Source organism: Helobdella robusta, assembly GCF_000326865.2.
Source record: "Helobdella robusta unplaced genomic scaffold HELROscaffold_72, whole genome shotgun sequence".
Lineage (NCBI taxonomy): Eukaryota > Metazoa > Annelida > Clitellata > Rhynchobdellida > Glossiphoniidae > Helobdella > Helobdella robusta.
In genome coordinates this window covers 304,294-316,793 of record NW_008705409.1, presented here as the reverse complement: position 1 = coordinate 316,793, position 12,500 = coordinate 304,294, and the positions used below count along the sequence as shown (strand labels likewise).

Genomic DNA, 12,500 nt, shown 5'->3' with positions numbered 1-12,500 from the left:
TTAATTATTCACACTACACTTGTGGTCGGATAGTGTATGAACTGTTTATAAATGCAAGTGGGGAATGGTGTTTGATGTTTCAATTCTGAAAAAACCTTTGTTATCAGATGTTTTGATACTTTTGCATAAATTAAGTCGTTAATGTTGAACAGTTTTATTTTTTTGATGTGAATTCACATAATTGAAGTATCTTAATTGATCTGAACGTTGAATATGGAAACATTTTGGTCATTTTTTTCTAGTTTTACCTTTCGCCAATTATCTGCTGAATTCATGTTTTTATGCGGCCCCAATGTGCGACGTCAATGCTCTCCTGTAAAACTCAGAGTGGAGGAAACAATAGAATAAGGATAAGGCAAAAGCAATCTCAGAATACTACAGTTCAAATCATAAAAATAAATCTTGCAACGCAATTTTTAATATATCGTTTATCTAGCGAAGAAATCAAGGTAAAAAGACCAAAACCAACCAACATTAATAATAGTATATTGGACAGTGGTAATTATTTCGATTAACTTTTCATCAGCTAATAATGAATAACAACATCCTGTGAATTAATGGCTATTTCCAATATGATACGATCATTCGAAATTTGTAAAAAACTCAACAGCAACACAAAGGTCAATTAATGTAACGCGAAAAAGAAAAAAAATTATAAAATTAATAAATTTAATTAAATCTCCAATCGTTGAACTTTGGAACAATGTCGCGACTGCAAGCGGACATTTCTCGAAGGAATCCTCAAGATGACTACGACTTGATTCAACGAGTCGGGAGTGGGACGTATGGCGACGTGTTCAAGGTACCTCCGCCAGTCGTCCTTTCGCAATGATTTGAGTGTCATTTCTGCTCTCCTTTTTTTTGACTTTTTGTCTTTTTGAGATTGAATATTTAATTTTAAATATTTTGCTTCAATTGGTCAGACTAAACTTCTTTGTTAATATTTAAAAAAAATATGATTAAAATTTTATAATTAAATAATTTTATAACTTTTTCCACCTTTCTCTTACTTACATTTTTTTTAAACTTAGCTGACTGGACTAGACTATACTAGAAAAGTATAAACTAGTTGCTAATCTTAGCTTCATTGACAAAGTTGTAACTTACAAGCAATTTATTCTTTTTTACAAATATTTTCTATTCACCAGTTTAAAAAAAATTTTTTTTTTTCAAAAAATTAATGTAGAAATTTCATACCAAATTTATTTGATTAACCATTAATATATATATATATATATATATATATATATATATATATATATATATATATAGAGAGAGAGAGAGAGAGAGAGAGAGAGAGAGAGAGAGAGAGAGAAAGGTGGGAAGAAATATAGACAAATCATAAATAATTATAAAATAAATCTTTGAGTAATTATCTTAAACTGATGCTGATGATGATAATGAAGTTGATAGAGCAGATGAGGATTAATTTAAATTTATTTGTTCAAATAAAGAGTTATATAAGTTTCTGTCGATTATTTATTTATTAACTATTGTTTTGTTAATTGATTATATTTTCTTGTTTAATGTATCAAGTAATTTGTTATATTTGTTGTTAATTATATTTAAATCCTTCCACATTAAAATTTTTTTTTACAAAAATCTAATTATTCAAGTAACTACTTATAAGTTGTAGGACAGGCTGTACATAATTGATTACATATTTACTAAATAATGCATGCAACCTTCCTTTAAAAACATCATTAATTATTGCTAATAATAACTTAATCTTCCTGTTTCAATGAGCATTTCATGGGTACTGTCTGTGGTTTGGGTTGTGCTGTTGTTGTGCTGTGCTCTGTGTTTGTTATTGTTATTGTTGTTGCTGTGTTGTGTTGTTTTTTAGTGTGTTTTTTGTTTTATAGTTTGTTTTTTTTTTTTGTTCATCATCTGTGTTTTATTAATTTCCTATTAATAATCATATTATAATAAATAATTATATTATGATTGTTTAATAAAAATTATATTTTAATTTTGATCTTACAATCATATTATAATTGTTAATTAAATTTATATAATGATTTCGTAAATAAATTTTAAACAGGCAAGAAACTTACACAGCAATGAATTTGCTGCCATCAAAGTTGTGAAATTAGAAGCTGGTTGGTTCATTCATTCATTGGTTCATTCATTCATTCGTTCATTCATTCATTCATTCGTTCATTCATTCATTCATTCATCTATTTGGTTGTTCTTTTGTTTATTGTTTTGTTGTTCCTTTGTTTATTTCTTTATTTATAAATTAATTCATTTGTTTGTTTGTTCATTCGTTTGTTTGTTCATTTACTATTTAGAAATTTTCATATTAATTCATTGGTTCATCATTCTATATAAATGTTTCTTGTTTTTTGGTTGATTCGTTCACTCAGGCAGAGGTCTGCATGCAAGTTTGTTTGCTTCTCTTTCTATTCAATATAAACTGTGCATTCATTTGTTCAATTTTTTTTGTTTCATTACTTACAATTTGGGCTTTGTTATCGTTATGTAAGTTCATTTTTCATCATCTCTGTGTATTTAATATTTAATGAATTGAAAAATATTTCGACGTATTTACGCAAAATTAATCTTAATCGTCAGTCACCATAATTCCTCCATGCAAGAATTGTCATTTTCTAATTAGCCAAAATTTTTTAGAAGATGTTTCTTGTTAATTGTAATTTATTTCTCACATTTCCATGGCTCAAAAAAATGTCTCAAAAAACAAAACAAGAGATTTAACTGGATTTAATAGACTAATTAATTAATTAATTAATCAATTAATTAATTGATTAAACTAATTATTTATCTAATTAATGCAGGTGATGACTTCTCCATCATACAGCAGGAGATTTCAATGATGAAGAACTGCAAGCACAAAAACATTGTCGCATACTTTGGCAGCTACTACAGGTAACATCAACCACAATAACATCAATTACAACTACAACCACAACAACAACCAATAAAAACAACCATGACAGCAACCACACTACAACTTCAATTTCTACAACAAAAAACACACTAACAACTACTACAACATCAGTTTCTACAACAGCCATACCAACAACCACAACATCAAATACAGCAACTACTACTACTACCTAGTACACTAACACAACCACAGTAACAACTACAACACAGACAATATTCTGAACCTTGACAACAACCATAAAAATAATCACAACAAAAAACAACCACAACAATAATTCATCTAGCCATTCATTCAACAACCACAACAATAATGCATCTAGCCATTCATTCTTCATTATGAACTTTCATAGTAATTTGTTATTGCTTGAATCTCTAATTATATTATTATTATTATTACATAATTAAAATAATATAAATAATAATAATAATAATTATTATTGTTATTATTGTTGTTGTCTATCATAACTTTCACCATAACATTGTAACTATTTTGTGGCCTAAAGTTCAAATTTATCAATTACTTTCATTACACACACACACACACACACAAAGCAAATTACTCAGGGTGAATTATCATATATTCCTTCCTTACTTCATTCATTTAATATTTCGGTCATTCATTCATTCGTTCGTTCATTCATTCATTCATTCATTCATTCATTTATTCATTCATTCATTTACTCACTCACTCACACTCACTCACTCACTCACTCACTTACTCACTCACTCACTCACTCACTCACTCACTCATTCATTCATTCATTCATTCATTCATTCATTCATTCATTCATCCATTCATCCTTTCTTTCTTTCTTTCTTTCTGACATTTATTCATTGTCACTACAACTCTCAATATATCCATCATCCAATAGGAGATATTGGATGTGGTATAAATATCAAGATACCTAGTACATTATGTTAAACACTAGACTCACACCTAGTACACTATATTTAAATCAGTGCATCATCAAGTAGCACATCTTGTCTGGTTATGTTCGCGTTGTGCCTCTGAACACTCTAGGCTAATAATGATGATAAATTTATTTAACAGAACAAATTTTGTATTAGTTGCTTGGTTGCTTGACATGGCACTCTTGTATCAAAACAAATCATGTACGTGCTACACTACGACACAGCATACAAGCGTTGTATCATTGTATATACCTGCTACAATAAATATTCTGTTTTATTGCTGTTCTGTTTTATCCCTGTTCTATTCTGTCTCTGTTCAGTCCTGCTGCTGAGTTACTTCTTTCTGATGTTTTTTGGTATTGCCAGGAAACGGTGTGGTGGAAATTTTTACATCGATATCCCAGACATTCTGGCAACTGCCAAAGTTTAACGTCTACAGCAACTCATAAATTTGATGCAGTACCCGGTGGTCATGGGAAAACTTCCTCGTTCACACAATGTGCACTTTGCAGCCAAACTCTTAAAGATGTGAACATTGACGACAGAGAGTTATTTTTGTAATCTAATGTCACACGGAGCAGAAAATCACCTCCATAGCTGGGTATCTCTCACGAAATATCTGGGTATCTCTGCCCAATATTAATAATGAGACGACTGAAGCAATATTGTCATCTGTGTTCATAAAGGATCTAGACCGTGGTGGTCTTACACAACTTGCTTTTTTTCAACTGCTTTCTTTTTGTCCAAATTTTCATAAACCTCTTCAAAAAGCCAAGCAGATTTGTTAGACACGAAAGCTTATCCATAAATCCTTGTTGAAACTTTTCTACAATCTGTTGCAACAGAGTTGCAACAGATTGTAGAAAAGTTAAAAGATTTTGTTTAAAAACAACCGTAAAAATTTGAGTTTTTGTTTTTAATAAAATATTTCAATGTACACTAGTTTGTTTGTCGAAGGTGTCTATGGTTTATATAAGGTTTTATGTTATGTGGTGAAGTGGCTTAACTTCTATGCAAAATGAATCCAAGTTTCGCGATGAACCCAAGTTTGAAATAATACCGAGCATGTGCGCCGTCAGTCCTTAACTTCTAGTATATATGTATAAGTGTGTATATGTATATATATATATATATATATATATATATATATATACATTACTGTAATCAATATGTTTTTAAAGGCAAGCTCATACATGCATGAAAGTACAATGTTTGAATTTAGCATATTTGCGCACCTGCTGTTCTTATTAAGGATTGTATGTTTGTTTGTTTATGTATGTATACTGTGTGTACATACATTTGCACGTGCATCCACATGTTTGCTAGCCTATACAATACAATTCACGTGTTCATTTATAAAACTCATGTTTCTATAATCATAAACAATGTTTGTTTAAGCTTTTATCATGTTTTTACCATTTATCATAATTCTGAATATATTGGCACGACGACGACCAAGCTATCGAGAAGACTCACGATGCAGGTAAAAACTGGTGCTATAAAGAATCACAAAACTTAAATTATTAGGCATACCTTAAACAACAATGTTGAAATCTTACATTACAATAACAACCATTATGATTTACTTACGACTAGCCGAATCATTACTCATAGAACAAAGACATCCGATAATAAATATTCAACAACGAGCAATTGGAATCCTTCCCACTAATAAATATAGAAACAGAATTGAAAATTGTAATTACTAATTAAATAACCATTAAGTTTCATATTAAACAAACAAAGAATTAACATTGTAGAGGCACAGGATATATATACTTGAGCATTCGGCTATATACACAACGTATCAATTCGAACACTGAAGATGGTATAGGAATACCGAGAAAAGCTTTTTTATTCTATCATGCTTAAATGTTCCATCATGCTTAAAATCAATAAAAATTTTGGTTTTGAACTCACGAAACTTGAGAATGATTTACGATCTACCGTTGGAAAAATCGAAAAATTAAACAGGAAGCAAACGCAGAACATGCTGTGATTTTCATCAATAATTGCTGTTGTCATTGTGAATAATGTTTGTACACACACGTACATATATGGTAATAAATATAAAAAATGTTGTATTTTTTACTGTATAAACATACATAAGACATACATACATACCTACATTATCTATGTATATCCCTACATACACAAATATATATACACATCACACACACACACAGCTAACTCTGGTAAAAAAGATTTATTTACTCTGAATAGATAAAACATGCCATCCTATTATTCAATATACTTACCTATCCCAACTCCAACCAACTTTTGACTAATACAATTGCAAAATATTTTTACCATAACTTTTGCATTTTCAGCTATTTTTGTTTTCACTTAGAATAAAAGTTCTTGCCAACAACTACTCTGGCTCTTCTGCTTAATTGCCTTTTACATTCTACTTACTTTTACTAAAGTTTTTGCCAGCCACAACTACTGCCGCTGCTGTTGCTGCTACCACTGCCATTACTTGTACCACTACTACTGCTAATTTTCACTACTAAAACTATTGTTTGCCACTGCAACTGTTGCCATTCGTACTGCTACTGCTGCTATAACTAGTGTTATTACAAATGCTACTGTTACTAGGGCTACTACCACTGCTATTACTCTTACTTCTGTTGATACGGATGGCAACTGCTGCTGCTGTTGCTACTACTACTACTAATATTACATATTACTACACTACTACCACTGCTTCTACTACGACAACAACAGCAACTACTACTACTTCTTCTACTACCACCACCACCACCACTACTACTACTACTGCTTCTACTACCAATAATAATATTACTATGCCAATTCGTTACTACTGAATTACTGCTGCTACGAAGTGATTGTTGTTGCAATTTACTTGTATTTCAATTTTAATAATTATTACAAGCAGCACTTGGCTCTCTTCATTATCCTTTCATCCAATTAGTGATGAATCATCATCACCATCGTTGGTGTATGTGTAGATATTTTATAAGTGAAGTGCATTCGGAAGGTAACATTACTACTACATGAGAAAAACTGGCTCAAGTTAGATTACATAAACATGCCTTATGTACTAAATACATCACATAAATTTTGTTTTACATTACGGATATCTACCACAAATACTTCTTCACATATAAACCATAGACATCTTGATGGGCTAATACATCAAGATATCGCTGATATAAACTGTTTTACGTTACATAATTACTTCCTTACATTGCATAGGTGCTGGTTGACAGCACACCACCTACTTGTTAGTCGACGCCATGGTGTAACGGTAAAGTGTCAGGCACTGCTGGCTGACCAGATTCGATCGCAGAGAGATCTCCCACTATCACATACAACGCGTGTGATGCGTGTCTGCTGTTGATACGTCTGAAAAATACTGATGAGAGATTGAAGAGCACACCATTATGTAGAGTAGGACGGGATGGATGGAATGAACATGATGCTTACAACTGATCAACATCTCCATAACATGACGAACTGATTGAGTCAGCCAGCAGTTGAAGTGCTGATGTCAGTCGGCTTTTAAAATAATTTCCAGTAAATGATGGATATGAAATATATTTTGTATACCTTATGATGAGGATCTGACGAGGAAATTTCTATTAAGTTATTTTTTCATCATTCCACAAACAAGTTGTCACGTTTTTATAGACTAAATAGTCTATATAATCGACTTTATTAGGGACATACACATCTTTATCTTATCTTTCGTGTCAAGATTGTATGTGTTACAATAATACCAGAACCTTACTGCTGCTTCGCCTTTTAACCAATACACTACAACTCATTACTTGTTAGAACACGTGGGAAGTATTTGTACAATAGTAAAAATGACTTGGGGTACAGGGGTATTTCGAGGGGTATTTCGGTTTCGTCATAGGTAGCCAAACGGCAACCCCCGACCTCTGGGAAAATGTCGTCTAAACGTGTGTTGTTGTTGTTGTTGTTTGACTTGGGGTACATCTAACAACAACTCTTCAACTTATATCTAAGGTGTGTATCACAGAAGTATCAACAATAAGACCAACAATAAGATCAAACATGTTGCTTTGTCGTACGGTATATTTTTTACTCTGTGGTGATTATTATTAATTTACCTTAATTCAACTGTTTAATTAAACGGTATCTCATTTTATAATAGCGTTGGTAAAAATTTTACGTTCTGAAATTTGTTTTCTAAAAATAAAACAACACGTACAACATGTTTTTAGACAAAAATGTAATTATCTACGTATACATCTATCAGGTATCAAAAACATATTTCTAGACAACTTTAACTTATTAGACATTTCTTAATGTACATTGTACCATGGCTTTTGTTAATCATTCATATTCATGTCATATAGTATTGAATCAGTTGATTGATTCTTTCCCATGCGTTTATGTCTGTGTGTGTGGCTGTTTGCAGTTGTGTGTGTGTGTGTGTGTCTGTGTGTATTTATGTATGTGTGTATGTATATATGTGTATGTGTGTGCGTACACATGTATGTGTTTATAACGTGTGTTTGCATATGTATAGTTATGTTGGATATGTGTGTCTGTGTTTGTGTGTTTGCAGATACCGTACATGAGAGTGAGTGAGTGAGTGAGTGAGTGAGTGTTCTCACTGTGATTATTATTCTAGGTTTATTTGTCATCATCATTTGCTTTAACAATTTTTGTGCAGACGACTACAGTAGCCTTCAAAATATTATTATTATTAATTATTGACTAATTTTTATCAGTTATTATTAGCACACAAGCTCAAGCCTAAGTGAAGCTGGCTTTGGCCTTTTTAAATTATCATCATCATTATGTTAGTTTTATCAACAGAATCAATATTAATGTATTGTGAGTGTAGCCTGATAAATTTTAATTAGGCTGCTTGCTATGAGCTAGGGGTATTTTCAACAGTTTTTTCTCATTCGGTTTTATATATTTATTAATAATTATCAAGTGATTCTGTGAAGTTTTAATGGTCATCCCATTGAATTGGCCTGTTAAATTAGCATAAATGTTTGAGTTAGCTAGTTAGCTCTGTTGCATAATGTATTGGATTTTTGTTTGCCATTGGCGACGATTGCTTTGACTGCTCATAGTAGTCAATCCTTTTTAATTGAATCATATTTAAATGTTTAAACATGATTCAATTCAATTCTCGAAAGTTCATCGTCATCATGTTCATCTTCATGTTTATCTTCACCCACCATCATCTTCATCGTTTCCATCCAATGCAGGCGAGACAAACTGTGGATATGCATGGAATTTTGTTCAGGTGGTTCTGTCCAAGATATCTACAATTGTAAGTTCAGTGGTGGTTGATTGATTGATTGATTGATTGATTGATTGATTGATTGATTGATTGATTGATTGATTGATTGATTGATTGATTGATTGATTGATTGATTGATTGATTGATTGATTGATTGATTGATTGATTGATTGATTGATTGATTGATTGATTGATTGATTGATTGATTGATTGATTGATTGATTGATTGATTGATTGATTGATTGATTGATTGATTGATTGATTGATTGATTGATTGATTGATTGATTGATTGATTGATTGATTGATTGATTGATTGATTGATTGATTGATTGATTGATTGATTGATTGATTGAGTGGTTGATTGGTGTGCTGGTTGATGGTTGGGTTGGCTGATTGACCATTTGTTTAGTTCAAGAGTTGATTGGTTGATCAAGTAATTAGACGGTTGTTGCCCAGTTGATCTATCAGATAAAGATAGATGACCTGCTTGTTGAATGGTTGACAGAATGAATGAATAGTTGATTGAATGGTTGATTGAATGCTTGGTTGAAATGGATTAGTCTGTTGTGATTGTTATTAATTTTTGTCCTCTTGCATATGTATATCAATGATGTTTGTTTATTTTCGGATGTCTGTGCTGAAAGCACTGGTTCATTCATAATTTCGTTTTATATATTTTAGGATATGGTTACTTATTATTATTGTTGTTGTTGTTGTTGCTGCTGCTGCTGTTTATTATTATTATTGTGTTGTTGCCGTCTTTGCTGTATTATTGTTGTTGTTGCTACTTCAGACAGACCACATTTTAAGATCACCTCGATCAAAAGCATCACATAACTTTACACCGATTATGTTAATAGGTAATAATGATGAAAATATGATATAATAGTTATATTTATTTTCATTTATTCTTTATGATGATGATGATTGCGCTAATATGGTGTGATGATGATGATGTGACGATGATGATGATGATTTCAACGCATCAATGATAAAAAATGATGATAGTATATTGATATCATATTTATATGCATGGTGCCTTCCTTGTTTGTTGTCTGAACATTTTTTATTTGGATGTAATTGTTTTTGTAGTTAATTAATTAATTAATTCATTCATTCAATCAATCAATCAATCAATCAATCAATCAATCAATCAATCAATCAATCAATCATTTTTTCCCTTACCTTATAAGGTAAGGAAAAGCAATACTACTATATTATCACATCACCATATCATCGTTATTACATCACCTTCTTATCACTTTTAATTTCAATTTTGGCATTGCTGTATATTATAATCTTGTTATAGTATCACTACAGCCAGTGCCAATGTATGCCTGTGTGTGTATTTGGTGTGTGTGTGCGTGTGTGCGTGTGTGTGTGTGTGAGTGCGCGCGTGTGTGTATCATATCATGTATGTATGATTATCATTATCACATATTGATATTTTTACTATCATCATCACATCACTATATTATCACTGTCATCTTCATATTGCTATACGTATATCATTATTATTATTATATCACTATATCATCACTGCCGCTATCACACCATTGTATCATCATCATCATTATCACATCATTATCTTATCACAGTTACTATAACATCATGGTGTATAAGAATATTGCTATCTTATCACTATCATTTTCAGACCACTATCATTCTCACACCACTAATATCATTACTGTGACTTTTACATTACTGCCATACATCATACCGCATTATCATATCGTCATCACCATCATACAGTGACTGGATCATTACAAGAGCTCCAGATAGCGTTCATAACGAGAGAGACGTTGAGGGGCCTACATTACTTGCACACCAATGGAAAAATGCATCGAGATATTAAGGTGTGTGTCGTGTCATTGTGTGTGTGCGTGCGTGCGTGTGTGTCCCTGTATGTGTGGTGTGTGTGTTTCCGAATGGGTAGAGTCAATGTGTCTGGTATTTGTGTCGGTTTTTGTATATTTGTATGTATTTATATCTGTGTGTGTGTATGTGTGTGTGTGTGTGTGTGTGTGTGTGTGTGTGTGTGTGTGTCTGTGTGTAAATTTGTGTGTGATTTTTGTGTTTGGAACAGTTTGTTGGTTTGTGTATGGCGGTTTTATTGTATAGGTACACATGTATACCTTTTGCTGTGTATGCAGTTATGCAAGTATGTTTGGTGGAATAGTAGTTTGTATTAAAATTTAAACCTAGGCGTCGATAACCAGTCAATCTATAAATAGTTAAACAGTGTTGTCGAAATTATCTTAGTTGTGTGCGAAACGTGTAGTTAGTTTGTGAAGGTTTGTCGTGCCATTCAAACGTGGGACAGGCAGTTAGTTAGTTAGGTTGGTTGGTTGGTTGTTTGGTTGGTTGTTTGGTTGGTTGGTTGGTTGGTTGGTTTAGTTTAGTTTAGTTAGTTATTGAAGACTTCTAATTGGGATGCACCGTTCTGTATCTGTTAAACTGTACCAATGATAAATATATCATCTCATCATTCTCTTGGGAATTAACGACTTTAAGAATTTTTCTCATCCATTCTATCCAAGAAAAACATTTCATAAAAAGGGACTCACCACAGCAACAAAATGCTTCTTTCAAATGTCATCAACTTCTATTTTTTTAAATTAAACTCCAGCAAACATTGAGCTTCATAGTATACAAACTGCCGGGCAGAAATCAAACATTTGAAAAAATTAAACCACGCTAACGAAAGTTATTTTTAAATATTGATTGATAAAATATCCATCAACATTGTGATATTTCTCCATTTGATGAAACAATGAATGAGATCATTACAACATTTCTGTGTTCTTCTGGTAGAAACTTCGTTTCCAAGGAGGGCACTGCCTATATAAGCTACAAGACTATATCTAATATATTTGAGCACTTTTGATGTGTGATAGCAGGCGCTATACAAATAATCCGATAATAATAATATTGATATTTTGATTGGTTTCAAATGATAATAATTTGCGATATAATGATAATTTTTTTTGATAATTGATAATTTTTATGATGCAAGAAAAAAAATTTTTTTTTTCATAAATTTTATACCAGGGCGCCAACATACTGCTGACAGATGTCGGTTGTGTCAAGCTGGGTAGGTTGCTGTTGTTGTTGTGGCTGTTGTTGATGCTAATGTTGGTGTTGTTGTTTGTTTTTGTTGAATATGTTTATAATGTTGTCGTTGGCGTTGATGTTGTTGCTGCTTAAGTTGTTGTTGATGATGTGGTTGTTGGGGTTGTTAGTGTGGTTGTTGGGGTTGTTGTTGATGTTTTTAATAATATTGTTGATGTTGTTTATAATGCTGTTTTTGTTGTTGTTGTTGTTGTTGTTATTAGTATTAGAAATGTTGTATATGCTATTGTTGGTGTTGTTTATTTTTGTCGATTATGTTTATAATGTTGTCATTGATGTTGATTGATGTTG

At 31.8% G+C, this 12,500-nt stretch overlaps 1 protein-coding gene across 1 annotated transcript in view; it reads left to right on the top strand.

Moving 5' to 3' along the window:
- Positions 1-703: 703 nt before the first annotated feature.
- Positions 704-12,500, top strand: part of HELRODRAFT_89573 (hypothetical protein) — a gene marked incomplete at both ends in the record, with an annotated part of 26,544 nt that continues 14,747 nt past the window's right edge. Inside the window, 6 exons of the mRNA XM_009031284.1 lie at positions 704-802; positions 2,045-2,102; positions 2,799-2,889; positions 9,042-9,106; positions 10,830-10,933; positions 12,129-12,171. Of these exons, the coding sequence (XP_009029532.1) occupies positions 704-802; positions 2,045-2,102; positions 2,799-2,889; positions 9,042-9,106; positions 10,830-10,933; positions 12,129-12,171 (460 nt within the window). The remainder of the gene's footprint in view (positions 803-2,044; positions 2,103-2,798; positions 2,890-9,041; positions 9,107-10,829; positions 10,934-12,128; positions 12,172-12,500) is intronic.